Source organism: Gymnodraco acuticeps, unplaced genomic scaffold, assembly GCF_902827175.1.
Source record: "Gymnodraco acuticeps unplaced genomic scaffold, fGymAcu1.1, whole genome shotgun sequence".
Lineage (NCBI taxonomy): Eukaryota > Metazoa > Chordata > Actinopteri > Perciformes > Bathydraconidae > Gymnodraco > Gymnodraco acuticeps.
In genome coordinates, this window is record NW_022991667.1 from 587,228 (window position 1) to 606,341 (window position 19,114).

The window sequence follows — 19,114 nt, forward strand, 5'->3', positions numbered from 1 at the left end:
GAGTATTTATTGTTTGTGTTTCTGTCTCACAGGGCAGGACTCCTCTTGGTGTTTTTGGCAGCTGAGAGTAGATCACCAACCGATGATCCCAGAAAGACCCAGCACCACAGCAGACCGCTCTCAGCTTAGTCCCAGACCCTGTGAGTACAGTAAGGACCTCCATGCCCTTCACCCCAGCCCCCGACAACCCCCGCTCCACCCACCAGCCGAGAGGACGAGGAGCTCCCCAGCCCGACCAGCACAGAGGACGTTGTTACATCTTCTTCTTCTTCTTCTGTGCTAGTGGGATCGGGAAGCTCCTCACACACACAGGAAGCTTTCACCACCTCCACATCTGTGCTTAGGAAACAAGAAGGAAATATGACTTTGAATGACATCTTGAATAAATAAATAATACATGATTTTGTTTGAATACTCAATTCTGATTGGTAAATGTGGACATTTCAGAGGTTAATACTCGCTAACACAACTCTGCTAAGGATCTAGTGACCCTTAGCAGAGGTGTGCTAAGAATGATAAAGGGACTACGTGCAGTCCTATCAATCCGCAGAAAGAAGTCCGGCCAGTATAACGTCAGCTGTGGACAACAAACATTAGATTGCCTTGTCAGAAAACACAGTAGAATACTTTTTAATATTCATTTTTATATTTGTGGAGAGCACCAAACGTTGGATTCTTGAAGCCTAAACTCTCCCGTAAAGAAAAGAAAAAGAGAACAAGAGAAGGAAAGAGGCGTCGGGATCCATGATTATTCTGCCAGAACTAGAGTATGATGTACTCAGGTAGAAGTACCGAAGTGTAGGAATACTCTGTTACAAGTAAAAGCCCTGCTTAATGTTACTCAATCACAAAAATAAACGTATTAGCATCAAAATATACATAAAATATCAAAAGTAAAAGTATCATTATGCAGATTTCAGAATGATATAGTATATGTTTTGATTGTAATGTTTATCAAAGCTTGTAATGTGTAGCTAGTTTTAATTACTTTGAGGCTGAAGCTTGTGATTTTACTCCAGGTTTCATTTTTTGTTTTTGTTGACTATTTCACATCATTAATCCAATTCTGAAAATGTACTAAAGGTACTAAATAAATGTAATGGAGTACATGATTTAACTCTGAAAGATAGATAGATAGATAGGTACTTTATTGATCCCAATTTGGGAAATGTTTGCGTTGCAGCAGCATAAAAAACACAAGGCAATGTACATAAGAAAAATGAAGACACAGAAATAGTCCAAAATATTTCAGAAATAGAAATAAAATAGCATAAAAAAGTTACAAGTTTAAAAAAAAAAATATATATACATACATGTGGAAAATATACATGTGGAAATGTCCAGTAACAAATATAATGCAGGATATTATTTTTGCAAGAATGGATTATTCAATATGAAATATAATGTGAATGTAAAATGTACAGTGGGAGTTGAAGTCCAGTTATTAAGAGAAGCTATGGAGCAGAGAGTTCTCTGCCAGCCAGAGGGGATTTGTTATAGAGAGTTATTGCAGTGGGCAGGAATGTTTTCCTGTATCTGTCCTTGTGACAGCGGAGCTGCAGAAGTCTGTTGGAGAAGGAGCTCCGCTGGCCATAATTACACATTCAAATGAGAAGACACTTGATTTTTGGAGATACACTGATGTTGTTAATCATCAGTGAATTGTGTAGGAACACCCTGTGGCCGCAGGGTAGAGCTGTTTCTCAGTTATTCACTCATACAGGGAGAATCTCATTAATTGAATGTTTGTCTGTCTGCTGTCAGTCAGCAGATTCAGTTCGGTGCTGTGAGACTCATTTTGCTTTGTTCTGGATTTATTTTCTAAGCAACACTTGGATACAACATCCCATCTCCAGGCCCAGAACACATTACCTCCAGCAGTTTAAGCTTCCAGTTTCAGGTAAAGTTGGTAAACTTAGTAAAACTTCAGATTTTTCTGCTTTTTATTTTTTATGAATGCCTATTTTTCCTTCTCTGCTGATGCTCCATCCTGTTTGTTGGGCTTGCTGTCAGTGAGCTTGATAACCTGAAGGCGTGTGTGTGTGTGTGTGTGTGTGTGTGTGTGTGTGTGTGTGTGTGTGTGTGTGTGTGTGTGTGTGTGTGTGTGTGTGTGTGTGTGTGTGTGTGTGTGTGTGTGTGTGTGTGTGTGTGTGTGTGTGTGTGTGTGTGTGTGTGTGTGTGTGTGTGTGTGTGTGTGTGTTCATTGAGCAACTGCAGCAGCATGTTACCACCTGTGAAGAAGGACCGGGTCATTTCTCACCTTCCACATGTTAGTAACACACACACACACACACACACACAGACACACACACACAGTAATGCAATGCAATTTCAACTAACCGTGTTAATATTAGTGATGAGGTTATTTTGGCCTGAATGCATCTCTTTGTTTCTCTGAGATTAGGCTGCACATTTGGAAAATGCTGCTGTCCTCAGAAAATCTTATTACATTTGGTTATATTTAAGTTATATTTAAGAAATAAACAAGGACTGTTTTCATGTCTCTTTTAAGGCTTATTCGTGGTAATTAAGGTTTTCATGGATGGCAATAAGAGAAAGGCAGAGACGATTTAACTCTGTGATATTCTGGCTGCTTCTTTTTAAAAATCCACTTTTTCTTTCACTGTCCAATGTGCTCACGTCCATAAGTGGCTTTTCTTCACAGTGTTTCAGTACAAATGCAGCGCTGCACACCAAAGATGGCTTCCACCCTCAGGTGAAGGCTGCCTGCCAGGTTCAGAGGACGGACTCAGTGAGGTGAGATCAGAGGGGGGGATAAGAAAACACAAGTTCCCCCATCCTGCAACACTGTTTAAAGTAAGGCAAGGCAAGGCAAGGCAAGTTTATTTATATAGCACTTTTCAACACAAGGCAATTCAAAGTGCTTTACAAAAAATGAAAGAGATTAAGAAAATGGCATTTAAAATCAGTCATTAAAAAGAAAAGCTAATAAAATAAACATTAAAAGAAAAAATACATGGATAAAAGTTACAGTGCAGTCAATTAAACATTAAAAGAAAAAAGTACATGGATAAAAGTTACAGTGCAGTCTAAGATATGAATAGTTCAATTAAAAGCAGCGACAAAAAGAAAAGTGTTCAGCCTGGATTTAAAAGTAGTCAGAGTTGCAGCGGACCTGCAGGTTTCTGGGAGTTTGTTCCAGATATTTGGAGCATAATAACTGAACGCTGCTTTACCATGTTTAGTTCTGACTCTGGGGACAGAAAGCTGACCAGTCCCTGAAGACCTGAGAGATCTGGATGGTTCATAATTTAGCAGGAGGTCAGAAATGTATTTTGGGCCTAAACCATTCAGTGCTTTATAAACCAGCAGCAGTATTTTGAAATCTATTCTTTGACACACAGGAAGCCAGTGTAAAGACTTCAGAACTGGAGTGATGTGATCCACTTTCTTAGTGTTAGTGAGGACTCGAGCAGCAGCGTTCTGAATTAGCTGCAGCTTTCTAATAGATTTTTTAGTGAGACCTGTGAAGACACCATTGCAGTAGTCGAGTCTACTGAAGATAAAAGCATGGACAAGTTTTTCCAAATCCTGCTGTGACATTAGTCTTTTAATCCTAGATATATTCTTTAGGTGATAGTAGGCTGATTTAGTAACAGTTTTAATGTGACTGTTGAATCTCAGGTCAGAGTCCATGACTACACCTAGATTTCTGGCTGTATCTGTTGTTTTGAACATTGCACACTGAAGCTCAGTGCTAACTTTTATACGTTCTGACTTGGCTCCAAAAACCATTACCTCAGTTTTATCTTTGTTTAATTGGAGAAAGTTCTGACACATCCAGTCATTGATTTGTTCAATGCACTTACTCAGTGTTTGAATTGGAGCATAGTCTCCTGGTGAAATTGTTACGTAAATGTGTGTGTCATCTGCATAGCTATGGTAACTTATTTTGTTGTTCTTCATTATCTGAGCCAGTGGTAGCATGTAGATGTTAAAGAGAAGAGGCCCCAAGATGGAGCCTTGAGGAACCCCACATGTCATATTTGTCAACTCAGATGTGTATTTACCTATAGAAACAAAGTTGTTTCTGTCCTTTAAGTAGGATTCAAACCAATTTAGAACTGTTTCCGAAAGTCCCACCCAGTTTTCCAGTCGGTCTAGTAATATGCTGTGGTCAACAGTGTCAAACGCAGCACTGAGATCTAATAATACTAACACTGAAGTTCTGCCACTGTCTGTGTTAAGTAAATGAGTTAGTAAGGGCAGGGCACTTTAAGTCACGCTATGTCTGCTGACCTCGACCCTCACTTCTAAACTATGTTGATCTGGAGTGTCTCTGTAATAGATAAGGCCGGTGATATTTCTTAAAGGTGGGGTAGGTAATTCTCTTCAGAAACACTTTTGTTATATTCGATGGAATGCTCTTAACATCCCGATAGCAATGAATATATTAAATGCTTTGACAATAAATACATTACAATTCATCTGTGGAAGCCGTGGCGCTGTAAAAAGCACGACCAATCATCTGAGCTGGCCCGGCTAAAATAACTGGATGGCCTACCTGCCTGTCAGCACAATGTGCCTCTGTGCACAAACTTATCTCGTGCCCTCATTGGTCATGTTCGTGTGTGTTGGAGGAGGGGCTTTGTAAGGAAGTCTGAAGGAAGTGGCAGTTCTCATTCATAACACTCCGTTCGATCTCTCACTATGGGATGCGCCCAGTCTATGGATGCGCCTCAACGCGTATGCAAACAGAAGCATCAATCTCATTACGCCAATCCTGATTGGCTGGTGATCTTGACGTCTACGTCAGGGAATCCACCCAGACCTTAAAGTAGCTTGCGCTACGTCGCAGCGTCATTCAAACACCTCTTCTCGCTTCAGAGCACATCTCGAATATCAGTAGCTGGGCTAGCTTAACGGTCCACAGACTGAACCCAAGCTAACATTCGGTCGACGGGCGCTTGCCGGTTACTTTTTTGCTTTGCAGAAGAATTGAACAAATATTAACACACCAGTTAATATTGTAATCTGCCCCGCCGTTTTTTCTTTCGAAATAACGGTAAGGTTTTATTTTTTTGTTCAAACAGTAACATACCTGTTGCTAGTTTATCCCTCCGCGCCGACACCACGGCTAGCGGGGATGGACTCTTCTCTCCCTCACACCAGAGGAGACGGAGATAAGAAAGATATTAACACACCAGTTAATATTTTTTAAAGAAAAATCTACCCCGTCGTTTTTTCCTTTCGGAATAACGATAAGGTTGGATTTTTTTTCGGTAACATACCTGTTACTAGCTTGTCCCTCCGCGCCGACACCCCGGCAAACAAGGATGGACCCTTCTCTCCCTCACACCAGAGAGAGTCGGAGGCTCGGCTCTGCGGCTGCGGGTTTAAGATCTCGGGCACGGACTCACACCAGGTCTGCTCGTCCTGCCTTGGGCTGGAACACGCCCAGGAAGCTATCGATACCCCCGGTTCGTGCGGGCATTGTGCCCGCTTCACCATCAAGAGCCTCCGCCAACGGCTAGCGCGCCAAGCTAGCCTGTCGGGACGGGACCCCTTCATGTCCGTTGATTCGCCGGCCGGCAATCGGGACATGGTGGCGACCGCCGCGGAGATTGAGCCCCGCGCTGTGTCAGGCTGGGGCTCAACAACGGCGTTAGCCGCGGAATCGGAGCCCCGCGCCGTGTCAGGCTGGGGCCCGGTGGCGGCAAAAGCCGCGAGAGCGGAGCCCCGCGCTGTGTCAAGCTGGGGCTCCCAACTGGACCTCACCGTGGTTCCACCCACGGAGGATGTCCTACAGCTGGATTATATGGAGGAGGATGAAGAGGATGCCTCTGATTTAATCTTATCCCACTCGGATGAGCACGAAGAGGACATCTTCGTTTCATCTGCCCAGGCTGCCAAGCCGGAGGCGATGTCCGCTCCCCCGGGTGAAAGCACACCAGCTTCGCCCTGCCTCAGTATGGACTTGCAGGCCGTGTGCCAACGCGCTGCGTCCAGGCTGGACATCCCCTGGCCTGAAGTGGCCAAGGAGACCTCCAGATCTCGCTATGAGGGGAAGAACTTGGCCCAAGCAGCGAGGATGAAGAAGCAGCTTCCCCCAGTCTTTCCAGAGATGCTGGACGAGGTGTCGGTCTCGTGGAGAGACCGCCCTTTCAGCAACAAGGCCCCAATCCAGGGTGCCTCCTCTTTGGACTGTGACGGCATGGAGAAGCTCGGCCTGCTCCGCATGCCGCCCATGGAGCCGCTGGTGGCAGCCCACCTCCAACCGTGACTGGCTTCGGCACCGAGCAGGAACCCCACACTACCGGCAAAGGCAGACCGTTTCCAGTCAGCAATGACCGAACGAGCCTATAGAGCCGCAGCTTTGTCCGCCAGGGCGCTCAACGTCTCCTCGCTGCTGACCGCCTACCAGGCGGAGCTCTGCGAGGACATGCCGATCAAACCTGAGCCTGCCGTGTGGGACGAAATCGCAGCGATCACGGACATTTGCCTCCGTGTACAGCGCTGTGCAGTCCAAGCCACGGGCAAAGCACTGGGGATAATGGTGGTACAGGAGAGAGCCAGGTGGCTTACCCTGACGAACCTTCCAGACCGGGAAAAAGAGGACGTCTTGGACATGCCTATTGTTCCCGAGGGCATATTTGGCTCCGCTCTAGCTTCGATGCAGCAGCGGTGTGAATCCAAAAAGAAGGAGGATGAGGCTCTCCAGCTTTGTCTTCCCCGAAGGGTCCAGCCGCCGCCTTCAACGGCCCCGCGGCAGTCCTTCGCTCAGGCTGCCTCACGTCCTGCCCGTTTCAAGATCCCGAAACAGCAGAGGCCACAGCACGCCCCGGGTCTCCAGCCCAGACACGAGGCGAAGACGAGCTGGACAAGAAAGTCTCCGGTTCCGGCAGCAGCCGCTCAGGCACAGCCGGTCCAGACTTTCAGCCGCCAGACGAGGAAGAAGAAAAGGGCGGCCTGACAGCCTCCTCTCCTCGATAAAAGAGCTGGAAGTTCCCTGTTCTCCAGCTCGAGAACACGTTCCAGTGTTAGATGCTCATGTGTTTCCGGGGTGCAACCATGCCCCCATCTTCCCGCCGCCTCGAGTGATGTCAGAACGTCATCCTCAAGTTCGCGCCATGAGGGAAATGGACTTAACATCAAAGACAGCAAGCTCCGCTGCTCGTTTAAGTCACACAAACACATGTCATCACTATTGTTTCTCAATAAATCATTTTCCACTGTCGTATCCAGGCTTAAAGCCAAGGGCGCAGTCAATAAAAATGAAAAGAAAACCAATAAATAAACAGTCTGACGTCTACCCCCCTTCTAAGAGTGGCTGCTACCTCTCTCAGAAGGCGGACGATGGACGGGGGCTGTGAAGGCATCACCGCCGCGCGCATGCGCAGTGTCGACCGGGGTTGTCAACCTGGGGTACCACCGTGTTCAGACACTAGAGGGCCCCATAACACAACAAATAAAGACACAGAGGGCAGACGACAGGGATGTGACATCTCCACTCACTTTGAGAAGCGAAAAGTGGAGGATGCTCACAGATTCTGCTTGGGTTTTCAAGACAATAGCACGGGGTTACAGACTCCAATTCGCTGTCACCCCCCCTCACTTTTCGGGCATTCTGCATTCGCAAGCCTGGGGAGAGTCGGCCCATATTCTGGAGCAAGAGATTTTCTCGCTACTAGACAAGAAGGCTATATCTATAATACCCTCCAAACAGAGTCAGAGCGGCTTTTATTCCAAGTATTTCCTCGTTCCCAAACGGGGAGGGAATGGGATTCGGCCTATACTAGATTTGAAGGCTCTGAACAAATATCTCAAAAGATACAAATTCAAAATGCTCACTCACACATCTCTGTTGCGTCTCGTGCGCCAAAACGATTGGTTCACATCAGTCGACCTGAAAGACGCGTATTTCCACATCCCAGTATATTATCCACACTGGAAATATCTGAGGTTCGCCTTTCAGGGTGTCTGTTACGAGTACAGAGTACTTCCCTTCGGTCTGTCTCTCAGCCCACGAGTGTTTGTACGGTGTACGGAAGCCGCGATAGCCCCGTTAAGACAACAGGGTATTCGCCTGGCAACTTATCTGGACGATTGGCTCCTTCTCGCACAGTCGGAGCAAGAGGCTATTACGCAGACGAATGTCCTCGTAAAACACCTGCTCGACCTGGGTTTCGTAATAAACACAGAAAAGAGCATGTTGTCCCCAGCCCAGACTGTACTCTTCCTGGGCCTACGCCTGAATTTGGTGCCCTTTACAGCCCGCCTGTCAGCAGAGAGAGTGAAAGCCTTCAGGGCTTGCCTCGCTCATTTCCAGCCACGCAAATATGTTCTCTTCAGATCATGTCTGCGGTTACTGGGGTTCATGGCGTCAGCCATCCTGGTGGTACGACTGGGACGCTTACACATGAGGGAGTTTCAGCGCTGGGTAGCTGCCCTCAGACTGGACCCCGTGCGTCATGGCGCGCGGAGAGTGATGGTCACTATGAAATGCGTCCCTCGCGCACGTTTGGCCTCCGGTCCTTCTGTACGCGTTCCCACCCCTGGCTCTGATAGCCCCAACTCTGGCCAGAGTGAGAGAACAACGCCACACACTGATCCTAATAACTCCACACTGGCCTGCAATGTACTGGCTGGCGGAGATATATCAGCTGCTGTGCGGGCAGCCGTGGCAGCTCCCGTTACGCAGGGACATACTGTCTCAGGCGGGGGGGACGATTTTTCACCCACACCCAGAGCGCTTGGCACTATGGGCCTGGCCCGTGAGTGGTATAACCTGAATACAGAGGGACTCCCTCAGAAGGTGATAAACACTATTCAGAGTGCAAGAGCTTCCTCCACCAGGTCCCTCTATGACTGTAAGTGGAGGGTGTTTGAGGAGTGGTGCCTTCAAAAGGGACACATTTATTTTCAATGTCCTGTCGGGGTGATTCTATCATTTCTACAGGATCTGATTGATAAACACAGAGCTTTCTCTACGATCAAAGTGTACCTGGCTGCTATTGCTGCGTGCCATGTGGGCTTTGAGGGAAAGACGGCTAGCCAACATCCCTTGGTCTGCCGTTTTATGAAAGGGGCTCGCTGGCTCCTCCCTGTTTCCAGGTCACTGGTGCCCTTATGGGACTTGGCAGTGGTTTTAGATGGGCTCACTCGACCTCCATTTGAACCCCTGGAAGAAGCTGACATGAAACACTTGTCACTGAAGACAGTGTTGTTACTGGCTCTGGCATCTGCCAAGCGAGTCAGTGACATTCATGCTCTCTCTGTACATCCTTCATGCACTCAGTTTGCCCCGGGGCAAACGAGAGTGTTGCTGAAGCCCAACCCTGCCTTTGTACCTAAGGTGGTTGGCTCATGTACCCCCATTGACATTGAGGCATTTCCTCCGCCGCTTTGTTCCTCTGAGGAACAGCGGCCGAATTTGCTGTGCCCAGTCCGTGCTTTACGCACCTATATGGACAGGTCAAAAGAGTTTCGATTCAATGACCAACTCTTTGTATCCTGGGCTAACCCTCATAAGGGCAAGCCCGTTACCAGGCAACGGCTCTCCCACTGGATTGTGGAAGTGATTGCTCTGGCTTATACGAGTCAGGGTTTGCAGGCACCAACGGGCCTGCGTGCTCATTCTACTCGTGGGCAGGCTACATCCTGGGCTTTGTTCAAGGGTGTTTCCATCCAAGACATTTGTGCAGCAGCGAGCTGGTCCTCACCGCTCACTTTTGTCCGCTTTTACAGGCTAGAAGTCTCTGCTCCAAGTGTGGCCCGCGCAGTGCTGGGACCCGTGTTGAGACAGGGTTCTACCTGTTAAGTTCTGGTTGTTTTGGTGATTTTCGAGATAAGCATGTCTAGCAATACGGGAGTTTCAATATCCCATAGTGAGACATCGAACGGAGTGTTATGAATGAGAACTATAGGTTACTTACGTAACCCCAGTTCTCAGAGTAACATGAAGTGAGATGTCTCACCAGACGGCCCTTCTTGCTAAGGCGAAGCGAGAAGAGGTGCTTATTTTGAATGACGCTGCGACGTAGCGCAAGCTACTTAAAGGGTGGGTGGATTCCCTGACGTAGACGTCAAGATCACCAGCCAATCAGGATTGGCGTAATGAGATTGATGCTTCTGTTTGCATACGCGTTGAGGCGCATCCCATAGTCAGACATCTCACTTCATGTTACTCTGAGAACTGGGGTTACGTAAGTAACCTATAGATTTTTTCCGGCTGCGTACTTTCAAATTCTAGCGCACTCGAGCTGGTTTCTCCATTCTTACCTACCCTACCTTTAATACATCACATAAAACATTTGATAAGTGCATCTCTCAATACTTTACAGCTGTTACACTCATAAACCTTAACAAACTTATCACACATTTGACTCATAAAGCTGTTTTGGATTTGCATCAAGGGGTCTGGGCGGAACCTTTTTGAAGGGGTAAAATGATGTCCGCATGTTAATAATCATGTTGCTGTTACTGTGTGTTTCATGCTGTTGTGGGGTCATGAATGACTGTTTTGTCTTTCTGTTGCCAGCTTTAATCTTGCTAAGGTAATCATAGTGGGAGACGTTGCAGTTGGGAAAACATGTCTGATCAGCAGGTGAGAAGAAGTCATGAATAATAGATCCATTAAACTTTAAAGGATTATGTGGCATTACATTTTTTGTTGAAATGTGATCTGATTTTTATTATGAAAGCATTACTTGTTCAAGCCTCTCATCAGTAGTGCTGAAGGGCATCATTACAATGTCTTCAACAAAAACAAATGAAAACTGATTTGATAGAGATGATGCAAATTAACATTGTTCCAAAACAGAGCATGAAACTTATGTGAGGCACATAATGTTTATTACTTACGTTTAACTCTTGTCCCTAATTGAGTTATACGTTGATGTTCTCTTCTTGATAAAAACAAAAATCATTTCATAGACCAATTACATTTCTAAGTTTTAGATGAGTGATCTCATTTTCCTTATTTTACCTTTTTGCTTAATCATAGAAGTGCTGGAAATCTGCCAGCTAAAACAAAGACACTTAGAAACTTACATTTTTTGATTACATTTTACTTATGTACTACTTGCCACAAAAATGTGCCAATCAAAATATAAACATAAACCAAGGCCCTTTCAGTCTGTGTGTGCGGTTAATTGTTTCCTTTTGAAGGAATTTGAACCAGTGACAAGCTTTTAGAAAAGAAAACGTTATAGAAGTAGCCAATTGTATAGCTGATGTTCTTGTTTGCTAATGTAGATTTTATCGAGGCATCAGTTCCTTGTATTGCTTTAGGAAATCACATTTATAGACCAAATGATTAATCAATAACAGTTAATAGTGGAGAAATAAATTGATAATAAAAGACATTGATGATTGTTGGTTCTCTTTCACTCTGCGCTCCTTTTAAGGTTTCGTAAGGGTGCGTTTGATAAGAACTACAAAGCAACCATAGGGGTGGATTTTGAGATGGAGCGCTTCGAGGTGCTCGGTGTTCCCTTCAGTCTACAGCTGTAAGTATGTCACTACAAAACAGACAAAAACCAACTACCTCACAAGTTTGATCTTGACATTATAACCTGTTCATGACTCTTAACGTGAAGGACTCGTGGATTCATCTTCTTATTACAGACACATGCATTTCCTAACATTCGGTCTATATGCTGTAAAATGTATTATCTCTTCGACTTACACACGGCATCTATTGCACGTCTGTCCGTCCTGGGAGAGGGATCCCTCCTCTGTTGCTCTCCCTGAGGTTTCTCCCATTTTTCCCCTCAAACTGTGGGTTTTCTCCGGAAGTTTTTCCTTGTACGATGTGAGGGTCTAAGGACAGAGGGTGTCGTATTTCTCATACTGTTATTCTGAACAATCTGTGCTGTTGTATTTGCTGTAAAGTGTCTCTACTGTAGGCTATTTTTATTATATGTACAGCACTTTGGCTCGACCAAAAATCGTTTATAAATGTGCTATATAAATAAAACTTGATTTGATTTGATTTGACACACTTGTTGCTTAATATTCCAACACCACAATCAAAGCTGCATCTGATCCATTTCAGGTGGGACACAGCGGGTCAGGAGCGCTTCAAATGCATCGCTTCAACATATTACAGAGGAGCACAAGGTGAATGAAGCTCGACAGCACACTGTTACAGATCTCATGATAGAGTACTGTGTATATTCTCTCACACACAAACACCTTTTCATTGTTTGTACTGTTTGTCTCTCCAGCCATTATAGTGGTGTTTGACCTGAGCAGTGTCAGCTCTTTAGCACATGCCAGGTAAGAAATAATAATACAATTATAGTACCATTAAAATACAAGTTGAGGCTGGATCACAAGTGTGTATGTGTGTGTGTTTGTGTGTGCAGGCAGTGGCTGGAGGACGCCATGAAGGAAAATGACCCCTCCAGTGTTTTACTGTTCCTTGTCGGCACCAAGAAGGACCTCAGTGTGGGTGCAAGTATTAAAAAAATTAGACTGTTAATTAATAAGTGGATTGTCAACAACAACAAAAAACGGCAACAATGAAAAACAAATTTGTAGATTTGTTAATGGTATGTTTTAATGTTATTTTAATGGCTGGTGTGATTTTTCCTATCATTTAAAGTAAAGATTTGGCATTTTGTCAACTCCTATCAAAATCAGCCAAATACGTTTCTGTAGATTGACTAACCATCGAATCAACTCATCAGTTTAGCTCTGAATATGTAACTTTGAGCAGAGTATCAACCTGATTCTATAGTGCCTTCAGTCTATTGTTCCCTGTTACATTGCCTCCTCTTGGTCTCTCTCTCCTCAGTCTCCTGAACAGTTGTCTCAGATTGAGCAGGAAGCCATCAGATTCTCTGAGGAAATCAAAGCCGAGTACTGGGCTGTGTCTGCCAAGTCAGGTGGGATTCAGTCACACATCCCATCATCTGTCACCCCTTCATCCCTTCATGCTTTCATTTTCTGTTTTTCTCTCTCACTAAACTCTTTCCCCGTCTCTTCATCGTCTCAGGAGATGGTGTCATGAATTTCTTCTTCCGTGTGGCCTCTCTGACTTTCGAGGCTAACGTGTTGTCGGAGCTCGAGAAAAGTGGTGCGAGAAACGACAGTGACATTATCAGTAAGTCAGTTTACTCAATCAAGTCTCATTATTAATAAGCCAGCATCATACTAACAACTTTTTCTTTTATTCAATTACCAACTAGTTCCCCAATAAAAAATCACACCTAAACCTAAGCATTATAGAATAGAATTTAAGGGATGAAACCCTCTTTAATGGTCACACATGCAGAGCACACAGCGCACACACAGTGAAATGTGTTCTCTGCTTTTAACCCATCCTAGTACCAGGAGTCTAGTAGGAGCAGTGGGCAGCTACTGTACAGCACCCGGGGAGCAATGGGAGTGGGGGGGGTTGTCAAGGGCACCACGGCAGGGCCCAGGAGGTGAACTGGGACCTCTCTAAGTAGCAGTCCACACTCCATATTTTAAGTCTGTTCGGGGACTTGAACCAGCGACCCTATGGCTCTCAGTCGAAGCCCCTACTGACGGAGCCACTGCCGACAAATCTATGATAAAAAGAGACTTCAACCTCCAGACAGGGAAGATAGACGAACTAACATCTCTGTTAACCGCCTTTGCTTTCTGTTAACCGCCTTTGCTTTCTCACTGTCTCCGTCCCCACCAACTCATAAAGCTGGCAATGTCCTTGATCTCATATTCTCAAGGAACTGCACTACTTCTAACCTCTCTGTAAACCCGCTCCACACATCCGATCACTTCTTCATTTTATTCTCTCTACCCCTTTCCAAACATAACAAACTAATCTCTTCTCATCCTGCACCTGTCCGCCGTAACCTTCGTTCCCTCTCCCCCTCTACCTTTGCCTCATCGGTGCTCTCAGCCCTCCCTTCCTCTGACTAGTTCCAACTCCTGCCTCCAAACTCTGCTGCAGAAACTCTCCTCTCTACTCTCTCATCCTCTCTGGACTCTCTCTGTCCTCTCACATCTCGGCAGGCTCGTCAGTCCCCTCCTGCTCCCTGGCTAAATGACGCACTGCGTGCTAATAGAACCGTCCTTAGGGCAGCAGAGCGGAAACGGTGGAAATCCAAACACCGTGACGACCTCCTAACCTATCAGGCTCTCCTCTCCTCTTTCTCTGCTTCGATCTCTCAGGCAAAAAGCACTTTCTTTCAAGATAAGATCCAATCTTCCTATTCCAATCCCAAAAAACTATTTTCCATCTTCTCCACCCTCTTGGACCCTCCCAAAGCCCCTCCCCCCTCCTCACTTCTGTCAAGCGACTTTGTTAACCACTTTGAAAAAAAGGTTGATGATATTCGCTCTTCTTTTTCTGACTCACCTTTACTCACCGCTGGGTCACCAGACCCTCCTTCCACCAACACACTGACCTCCTTTTTCCCTCTCTCTCCAAGTGAGGTTCTTACCCTCATTACCTCTGCCCGCCCTACCACCTGTCCTCTGGACCCTATCCCTTCAAACCTCCTTCAGACTATCGCTCCTGATATTCTACCGTTTCTCTCCCATTTCATCAACACTTCTCTAACTTCTGGTCACTTTCCAAACAGTCTCAAGGAGGCAAGAGTAAACCCTCTCCTAAAAAAACCCACTCTCAACCCGTCTGATGTTATAAACTACAGGCCTGTCTCTCTCCTCCCGTTCCTGTCTAAATCACTTGAACGCGCTGTCTTTAAACAACTCTCCTATTATCTCCATCAGAACAACCTTCTGGATCCGCACCAGTCTGGTTTCAAGGCAGGTCACTCCACAGAAACTGCTCTCATTGCTGTCACTGAGGAACTGCACACTGCCAAAGCAGCATCCCTCTCCTCTGTCATCATCCTGTTGGACCTGTCTGCTGCATTCGACACGGTGAACCATCAGATCCTCCTTCACACTCTCCAAGAACTTGGAGTGTCAGGCTCAGCACTTTCCCTCCTCACCTCATACCTCAAAGACCGCACCTACAGGGTAACTTGGAGAGGGTCCGAGTCCGACCCTTGTCAATTAACTACAGGGGTCCCTCAGGGCTCTGTTCTCGGTCCCCTCCTCTTCTCCCTGTACACAAACTCGCTCGGATCAGTCATTAGCCCGCATGGTTTTTCATACCACTGCTACGCTGACGACACCCAATTAATTCTGTCCTTTCCCCGCTCAGAGACCCAGGTCGTCGCACGCATCTCTGCTTGTCTAGCTGACATCTCTCAGTGGATGTCTGCTCATCACCTCAAGCTCAACCTTGACAAGACTGAACTGCTTTTCCTTCCGGGAAAAGATTGTCCCACTCTTGACCTGACAATCAACATCGGCACCTCTGTTGTTTCCCCGACTCAGACTGCAAGGAATCTGGGTGTGATCCTAGATAACAACCTGTCCTACACTGCAAACATCGCTGCTACAACCTGTTGCTGCAGATACACGCTTTACAACATCAAGAAGATACGTCCCCAGCTGACACAGAAAGCGACGCAGGTTCTGGTCCAGGCTCTCGTCATCTCACGCCTAGATTACTGCAACTCCCTCCTGGCTGGTCTACCTGCATGTGCCATCCGACCTCTGCAGCTCATCCAGAATGCAGCGGCTCGTCTGGTTTTCAACCTTCCTAAATTTTCCCACACCACTCCGCTCCTCCGCTCCCTTCACTGGCTTCCGGTAACTGCTAGAATCCACTTCAAGACACTGGTACTTGCATACCATGCTGCGAATGGATCTGGCCCTTCCTACATCCAGGACATGGTTAAACCGTACACTCCAGCGCGTGCACTACACTCTGCATCAGCCAAACGACTCGCTGCACCCTCGCTGCGAGGGGGACCCAAGTTCCCATCAGCAAAAACACGTGGGTTTGCTAACCTGGCTCCAAAATGGTGGAATGAGCTCCCCATTGACATCAGGACTGCAGAAAGCCTGCACATCTTCCGGCGCAGACTGAAAACTCATCTCTTTCGACTCCACCTCGAGCGATAGAATTACTAACAAAGAACTGCTAACAGAGCACTTATATACTAATAAAGGACTGGCTTATCTATAGCCAGTTGAGTAGCACTTGAAATGTTTGGCTCTATGAAACCTGATTGATGATTCTGTTTTCTTCAAGGTTGTGTCTTCCTGGTCGAATGTACTTATTGTAAGTCGCTTTGGATAAAAGCGTCAGCTAAATGCAATGTAATGTAATGTAATGTAAAAACAAAACCAACCATGTCTTACCCCATCTACAAATACTCTGTGGTGCTTTATTTGTTTTGTAGATGTTAATTGATTAAAACAAATCTTTTTCTACAAATTGAGTATTACATTTGAGGCTACTCAAAAAGCAGTAGTTCATGGATTTATTGGGGCTATTTCCAGCTGCAGATTAATATAAATGTAGTAATAAGTGTCCGCCAAATTCGTTTTGTTTGTAAGCTCGTAAAGTTAAAGGTGAGCTGCGTTTCTTTTGGAAAAAAAACAAGTTCTGTTTTCATTCAGTGATTCCTACCAACTCACATTGGGTGTTTCTTTGAGGTTAAAACAATGTCAAAGGCCTTCCTCAGGAGGAAACTGCAAAGCTGGAATATTTCAAACTTTACGTCGTTAACATCCATGTTCACTTGCTAGCAGTTTTCTTTTTCCCTCCTGTTCCTCACACTGTCAGTCAGTGGAACAGCGTGAACAGCGACAGGAATGTGTATCGTTTGCACGAGACGGATTAAACAGAGGCTTACTTGTGAAGACTGTGTTCTTTCTGAGAGTGCTGCTTGTAATGAAATGACTACATGTGCCCTCTTATCAGCAGTTGAGCCACAAAAGGATGTTTCTTCTTAGATCGCTTGCTTTGATGGATTTTACACATGCTATTACTGAAACGCAATGAAATGTGCCTTCATATCAAAGGGAACAAAGTCAAGAGAAAGACACTTCTATTCTTTCATTCTAATCCCTTTTATCATCTTGCGACCTACTTCATCAGAAATATAGTAAAAATAAGTATCCCAATACTCCTAATGCACCAGTGTGGCTCTTATGTTTCTAGAATGCATTGTTGGTACAGTATTATACAGCTCTATCATTCAAACCCTTTATGCTGTATCTCACATTGTTCCCTTTAAAGCCAAATCAATTGTTTAATTTGAATGTGTGTTCCTCCCAGGGCTCACAGACAGCACAGAGGCCGATCGGACACCAACCAAGAGGAAATCCAACTGCTGCTGATCAGAAAATGGCCGCCTGGATACACTGTACTGAGCAGACAGCAACACATGACGGCACAGAGGAGGGGGAAATCAGACTGAAATATGGACTCACCATGCACACTGTGGATATAATGAACAGACTGTATATAAAGTGATGACATAACTAAAACATGTATTTGTGTTGCTCTCAGATGGCCTGAGAGGAGGTTGTATATATTGATTTCTAAGTTAAGACAACAAGAAGTCCTCTCAGGAATGTTTGTACTGCTGGATGGAGTTACACATTTTAAAGCTTTGTAATATTATGCTTGTTGAAGATTATTCTCTTCTTTTGTTTAACTGCACTTGCTTTTATAAACATGTGTCTCCTTACCAGGCCACATGTTTTTTGGAGAGAATGTCAGTGCCAGACTCGAGTGCATTTCTTTTGTTTCCTCGCCGTCATGTGTCTGTGCTGCTAATGTGAAGCCTGCGCCAGCACACATGACCGCAGTCATACCCACAACGCATCTCTCTCCTCTGACATAAGGGTTCTCATGATCTTGAAAATGGAGGGATTGTTTTCATAAATGCAAGCAAACAGGAAGTTGCATCTGAAGTTAATTGATTTGCTCGCTCAGTTTTATCAGAATGCATTTGTTCTTATCTGGAAACAGTCTTTAATTACAGCTCATGGATTATGACTTGTAAATAAATTGGTTCTATCACCGTTTTGTGTTTTTGTTGAAGTAAAAAAGCTAAATAACCGAACGAACGGTAATGTTTTGTAAAATGTGTCACATTCTGTTCCCAGCTAATCACATTTCCACACACACAAAGATGTACATCACATGACCAGACTAAGTGTTTTCCCGAAAGTAGCATAGGCAAGACTCAGGGTTTAATATGAACACTTTTATTAAAGGGATCACAGGTAGAAAAGGTCATCAGCAGTGCCAAAGACATCATTCCTCCTCTCTAACGAACTACCAGGAACCAATCACAGCCTTGCTGAGAAAGTTGCAGTATCTTAATCTGGCGGGAGACGTAAAAAAACAAGTACTCGAAAACCATAATTACTTAAAACAAAATGCATATTCTGGGACCTTTATACTCGGCACACAGCAATATGAAGCACACCATTGAATACCAGCGCTGCCTGTACTGTGGCAGAGGCACAGCAAGAAGACATTAAAATGCATAAGTCAAGAGGATGCAGAGAAAAACTTGCGCACGACGACCACGAGAGATTCAATGTTTTTTTTTTAACGACAATATATTTATTTTACTGAAATAGCTGCGTGCACTTCTGATTATTATACACAGAAAGAGATATACACGCAGTGGCAAGTCAGTGCGATGGTAGCCAATACGCTGAGAGACATTTCATCCATTGACGCATCTTCATTTTTACTGCTGAGTGAATTACATCAGAAATGTATCACATCCGGCGTGGTGGCACACTTCAAACCCCAGTGTCAAATGTGAAATACTGACTAAACATTAAAAACCCAAGGGATTCAAATTGGAGCCAACTTAAAGAATGACGCTCTGACACAGACAGACATGATACTGACTTCCACTTGTTACTAAAAATCAATTGTTTAATAAATGACTGTTTCTTCACTTTCTCACATAGAAGTCCTCTCAACAACCACAGTTACCTCCAAAGGTGCATGTTGTTAGTGTCAATAGGAGTCAACAATACAATAGAGGCTATCTAGGAGCCGAACACATAGGCAGTTGATCAGAATACAGATAAACTCAGCTGACATGAGAGTTTCTCCTTGATTTAGATTTTTAAATCAGCCTCAACACTCAAATTCACAGTGTATGTGTGTTTGTGGTCACAGGTGTGTTTGTTTTAACAGATGTGAAGAGCGGAGGCTTGAGATTCAAACAGAAAAAAACTGTTTTTATTCATTGTGACGCATTCCATACAAATTAAATGTCCTGATTGGCTTGGCAAAGCGCTCTTTTGGCAACTGCTC

General features: G+C 45.0%; 1 protein-coding gene across 1 annotated transcript; it reads left to right on the forward strand.

Moving 5' to 3' along the window:
• The first annotated feature begins 1,761 nt into the window (after positions 1 to 1,761).
• LOC117534450 (ras-related protein Rab-34-like) lies at positions 1,762 to 17,769 on the forward strand. Its single transcript, XM_034198646.1, has 11 exons — positions 1,762 to 1,900; positions 2,218 to 2,269; positions 2,666 to 2,757; positions 10,502 to 10,567; positions 11,370 to 11,471; positions 12,020 to 12,084; positions 12,192 to 12,243; positions 12,333 to 12,414; positions 12,764 to 12,854; positions 12,965 to 13,072; positions 17,102 to 17,769. Exons 2-11 carry the CDS (start codon positions 2,222 to 2,224, stop codon positions 17,161 to 17,163), a joined length of 768 nt encoding a protein of 255 aa, XP_034054537.1. The 5' UTR covers positions 1,762 to 1,900; positions 2,218 to 2,221; the 3' UTR covers positions 17,164 to 17,769.
• Positions 17,770 to 19,114: the final 1,345 nt, after the last annotated feature.

Bases quoted from the DNA above. Each gene is read 5' to 3' on its own strand.
- LOC117534450 (XM_034198646.1), top strand. From the start codon at position 2,222: ATGTTACCACCTGTGAAGAAGGACCGGGTCATTTCTCACCTTCCACAT. The intron at 10,568-11,369 runs GTGAGAAGAAGT...GCTCCTTTTAAG, and splicing joins AAAACATGTCTGATCAGCAG to GTTTCGTAAGGGTGCGTTTG. The intron at 13,073-17,101 runs GTAAGTCAGTTT...TGTTCCTCCCAG, and splicing joins AAACGACAGTGACATTATCA to GGCTCACAGACAGCACAGAG.